The sequence below is a fragment of the Scylla paramamosain genome, unplaced genomic scaffold (assembly GCF_035594125.1).
Source record: "Scylla paramamosain isolate STU-SP2022 unplaced genomic scaffold, ASM3559412v1 Contig3, whole genome shotgun sequence".
NCBI classification, from domain to species: Eukaryota; Metazoa; Arthropoda; class Malacostraca; order Decapoda; family Portunidae; genus Scylla; species Scylla paramamosain.
Genome location: NW_026973668.1, coordinates 870,001 through 875,217, shown reverse-complemented (window position 1 = coordinate 875,217; position 5,217 = coordinate 870,001). Strand labels below are relative to the sequence as shown.

General features: G+C 48.0%; 1 protein-coding gene across 3 annotated transcripts in view; it reads right to left on the bottom strand.

Annotated features, from left to right (window-relative positions):
• Window positions 1-231: 231 nt before the first annotated feature.
• The window catches only part of LOC135096361 (cyclic nucleotide-gated cation channel alpha-3-like), a 14,787-nt gene continuing 9,801 nt past the window's right edge, over window positions 232-5,217 (bottom strand). The window contains exons 6-10 of one of the 3 annotated variants that reach the window (XM_063997824.1): window positions 5,006-5,173; window positions 2,477-2,597; window positions 1,071-1,282; window positions 672-823; window positions 389-529 (exon numbers count right to left, since the gene is read on the bottom strand). In XM_063997824.1, the coding sequence (XP_063853894.1) occupies window positions 684-823; window positions 1,071-1,282; window positions 2,477-2,597; window positions 5,006-5,173 (641 nt within the window). In that variant the 3' untranslated portion in view covers window positions 389-529; window positions 672-683. Of the gene's footprint in view, window positions 530-671; window positions 824-1,070; window positions 1,283-2,476; window positions 2,598-2,618; window positions 3,193-5,005; window positions 5,174-5,217 lie in introns of those variants that run through there. The other 2 variants (XM_063997823.1, XM_063997825.1) reach the window with 2 other exon arrangements.

Here is a 5,217-nt window from a genome sequence, read left to right as displayed (position 1 = left end):
TAAACACCCCAAAACACCCCAAAAACACCCTTAAACACCCTTAAACACCCTTAAACACCCCAAAAACACTCTTAAACACCCCAAAACACCCCAAAAACACCCTTAAACACCCCAAAACACCCTTAAACACCCCAAAAACACTCTTAAACACCCCAAAACACCCTTAAACACCCCAAAAACACTCTTAAACACCCCAAAAACACTCTTAAACACGCCCAAAAACACCCCAAAAACTGGCCTGTATTTATCTCAACATGTATATTGTTCTTTCATATAATACTCTCTTTGTTTCTCTCACTGTCATCGCCGCTGGAAGCTGTGCTGGAGTTTGGACAAAGCTGTAGTTCTATTTCATGCAGTCTGTGTTCGACTTGCCACTGCTGTTGACTTAACCGAAGTGTCATGGAAGCATTCTCAGCTTCCAGACTCACCAAACGCTCCCGTAGTCTCCGTATCTCCCCTAGCAGAAGCTCCTGGGGCGATGATTCTCTGGGTAACGTCCCCGCGCTGTGTGACGCTTGTAATGTACCTGGACGAGGGATGAGTGCGTTAAGTTGGTTTGCTGGGTGAAAATTTTTTTTTTTTTTTTAATTTGTGATTCTCTCTCTCTCTCTCTCTCTCTCTCTCTCTCTCTCTCTCTCTCTCTCTCTCTCTCTCTCTCTCTCACTCACCCTCACTGCGTGTCACGTTGGGCACGGGTTGGTCGGAAGCAGGGGAGGGGGGACCGGTAGAGTGAAGGTGGTGGTGGTGGTGGTAGGGGTGGAGGAGAGGGCCGTCCACCTCTCCCTCTCTCCTTCCTCCGTGGTGGTGATGGTGGTGGTGCCTGATGGAGGAGGAGAGAGAGAGAGAGAGAGAGAGAGAGAGAGAGAGAGAGAGAGAGAGAGAGAGAGAGAGAGAGATTAAAATTACATACAATTATATAGATTATTAGAAATTAGAGAAGATAACAGGTCTTCCTCCTCTTCCTCTTCCTCCTCCTACCACCACCACCACCACCACCACCACCACCACCACCACCACCACCACAACAACATCACCCCACTTCGACTCTGCCACGCCTCGTCACCTACCTAGGGCGTGTGTGTGTCCTGGCGTCGCATCGAAGGGCCTGTGGAGGTGAAGGAGGTGCTGGGAGGCGTGGGGGAGCTGGGGCAGGGGTGGGGGGGAGAGTGGGGGTGCGGGGGGGTCCTCGTCAGGGGAGTGACGTGAGGACAACCCACTGAGGGCACTTTCCATCGTCAACCTCTCAGATTCCAGTGTCTGGGACCTCTGCGCCTGTGTCCTGCGGGGGAGGGGGAGACATGGGTTAGGGGGGTCACATAGGCCTACAGATGGCGTTACAAGGACCTTAGGGGGTCAGACAGGCCTGTACAAGTGCGTTCTGGGGTTATAAGGGTCAGATAGGCCTATAGAAGGGGTAGGGGGGTTAGATAAGCCTATAGGAGTGGGTAGGGGGCTTACAGGGGGTCAGAGAGGCCTATAGAAGGGGGTAGGGAGCCACAGGGGGTCAGATAGGCCTATAGAGGGGGAACGGGGATTACAGGGGGGTCACAGAGGCCTACAGGGGGGCAGGAGGGGTAGGGGGTGAGAATCGAGGAGGAGGAGGAGGAGGAGGAGGAGGGAAGAGGAGGAGGAAGACAAGATGGTGAAGGAGGAGGAGGAAGACAAGAAGAAGAAGAAGAAGAAGAGATCTAACCGCCGCCGTCGTCTCCTCCTCCTCCTCCTCCTCCTCCTCCTCCTCCTCCTACTACTACTACTACTACTACTACTACTACTACTACTACTACTACTACTATTCTGTAGGATATTAGGATAGTCTCCCTATTTTCTGGTAGATTAGAGAATATTTTAGAAGAATATTCAATAAGATCCTTGAAATTCGTACCAGTAACCATAGAAAACGGGTCAGTCAAGTGGATCCAAAGAAAACGTGAGGATAATATGGTAGACTTAAATAGAATAACGAAATAATTGTGATATTAAATAAATGGTTAAGAATAATTGTTTTTTTTAAATTTTTGCTATCCTTATTTGTATATTCTCTCTCTCTCTCTCTCTCTCTCTCTCTCTCTCTCTCTCTCTCTCTCTCTCTCTCTCTCTCTCTCTCTCTCTCTCTCTCTCTCTCTCTCTCATGCGGGTACCTTCATCTCTCGAGCAATGACCTGAGAGAGAGAGAGAGAGAGAGAGAGAGAGAGAGAGAGAGAGAGAGAGAGAGAGAGAGAATCAAGAAACATTTAATTAATAAAATGAATCTCTCTCTCTCTCTCTCTCTCTCTCTCTCTCTCTCTCTCTCTCTCTCTCTCTCTCTCAACTGTGTCTGTCTGTCTGTCTGTCTGTCTGTCTGTCCTAACACACACACACACACACACACTGCCTAAATAATAAACCGTTTATTATTATTATTATTATTATTACACACACACACACCAACCCTATACACTCTCTCTCTCTCTCTCTCTCTCTCTCCCCCCGTTACCTTGGGCTGGGGGCTCCGCTGGGAGGGGGGAGCCGGAGAGGGGGTAGCCACATTTCTTCTAATGGGACTCGCCCTGAGGACTCCACAAGCCCCGGGGTGGAGGAGGAGCGGCCCAGGGCGGCTGTAACGAGGAGGGGGGTCAGCGGGGGGGAGGGGGAGGAGGAAGAGGAGGAAGAGGAGGAGGAGGAGGAGGAGGAGGCGCTGCGTTAGTTAATAGAGAGCTTAGAAGAGGAGGAAGAAGAGGAGGAGGAGGAGGAGGGGTTGGTTGGGAAGGAGGAAGAGGAAGAGGAAGAGGAAGAGGAGGAGGAGGAGGGTAAGCGAAGGAAGGAAGAGGGGAAGTAGAAGCAGATTGCAATGACAAGGAAGAAGGAAGAGAAGAAGGAGGAGGAGGAGGAAGAGAAGAAGAAGGGGAGGGAACAGGAGGAGGAGGAAGACAAGAAGAAGAAGAAGAAGAAGGAAAAGAAGGAGGAGAAGGAGAGAGAGACATTACGCTATGAGGAAGAGGAAGAGGAGGAGAAGAGGAGAGAGGAAGAGGAGAAGAGGGAATAGGAGGAAGAGTAGGAAGATAATGAAGGAAGAGAGAAGAGGAGGAGGAGGGAGAAGGAAGAGTCAACACAAACACAGGAGGAGGAGGAGGAGGAAGAGGAGGAGGAGGAGAAGAGGAAGAAGTTGGAGGAGGGGGAGGAAGAGGAGGGAGGGTGGGGGGTGGAGGGCATCTGGGGGGGAAGAGAGAGAGAGAGGGGTACAAATAACACAAAAACATTTATGTGTGTGTGTGTGTGTGTGTGTGTGTGTGTGTGTGTGTGTGTGTGTGTCATACATACATACATACATACATACACACACACACATACATACACACACACACACACACACACATGCTTATATATATATAACTTAATTATAAAGAGAGAGAGAGAGAGAGAGAGAGAGAGAGAGAGAGAGAGAGAGAGAGAGAGAGAGAGAGAGAGAGAGAGAGAGAGAGAGAGAGAGACTTTCTTTTATTACTAATTGTTTAAAATACTGTTTTCTATATAGTAGTAGTAGTAGTAGTAGTAGTAGTAGTAGCAGTAGTAGTAGTAGTAGTAGTAGTAGTAGTAGTGATATTACTACTACTACTACTACTACTATCAAATCTTTTCTTCCTTCTCCTCCTCCTCCTCCTCCTCCTCCTCCTCCTCCTCCTCCTCCTCCTCCTCCTCCTCCTTTGTTCTCTTTGAAAATCTTTATTCCTCTTCACTACTCTTGAAAATTTGCAAAGAGGAGGAGGAGGAGGAGGAGGAGGAGGAGGAGGAGGAGGAGGAGGAGGAGGAGGAGGAGGAGGAGGAGGAGGAGGAGGAGGAGAAAATTGCCAATAAAACTCTCTCTCTCTCTCTCTCTCTCTCTCTCTCTCTCTCTCTCTCTCTCTCTCTCTCTCTCTCTCTTGAATGTGAGAATTGAGAGAGAGAGAGAGAGAGAGAGAGAGAGAGAGAGAGAGAGAGAGAGAGAGAGAGAGAGAGAGAGAGAGAGAGAGAGAGAGAGAGAGAGAGACTACTACTACTATTAACACGAAAAGCGAAAGAATACACAAACAAACAAACAAACAAACAATCAAAGCAAGAAAGGGTTGAAGCAAACACCAAACAAACAAACAAACAAACAAACAAACAAACAAACAAACAACAATAATTATAACAGCGATTATATTAAGGGTAATCTAAACACACACACACACACACACACACACACACACACACACACACACACACACACACACACACACACACACAGACAGACAGAACCGTATCTCAAACAGATTTCTCGCTAAAAACAAGCTAAAAACGCACTCAAAACACACACACGCCCATTCAAAACAAACATAAAACACCCCCACATCTCTCTCGCCCCCCAACAAACACCTACTCCCCTCCAAACACGCTCAAACACCAAAACAACACACACTTTCTAGAACCAAAACATCCCAAAACATCAGATTTAACTCAGAAACACTCGAGAAAAAACACTGATTTCACCCACAAAACACACTCAAACACCCAAACATTTGCACTCAAAACACGCAGAAAACCCTGCTCTTTCTCCTTCTACCCTGCAAACACGTCCAAACACCTCCAAACACGCGCAAACACCAAAACAACACACACTTTCTAGAACCAAAACATCCCAAAACATCAGATTTAACCGAGAAACACTCGACAAAAAACACTGATTTCACCCACAAAACACACTCAAACACCCAAACACTTGCACTCAAAACACGCAGAAAACCCTGCTCTTTCTCCCTCAACCCCACAAACACGTCCAAACACCTCCAAACACGCGGAAACCCCAAAAAACCACAAACTTTCCATAACCAAAACACCAAAACGATACGGACTTAACCCGAAAACACTCCACAAAACCCTTTATTTCACCCACAAAACACGGTCAAACACCCAAACACCTGCACTGGGGACACGCAGAAAACACCCTCCTACCCGTGTGTACCCTTTAAACACCCGCAAACCCCTCCAAACACCAAAAAAAACACACCTTTCTCAAGCGGTGCCTTCCTGTATTTTTCCAATCGTTTCGCGGCAATGGCTTCTAGTCTCACTCTAGCGGCGGGATACTCCTTAAGTACATCCCACATATCCTTCTTGGACAGGACGAAGAGGTCGCTGTACCCCACTGACCTGACAGAGGCGGTGCGGCGGTTACCTGTGGGCGGGAAGGTGTTTAAGTCTGCCAATACTCGTAAGTGT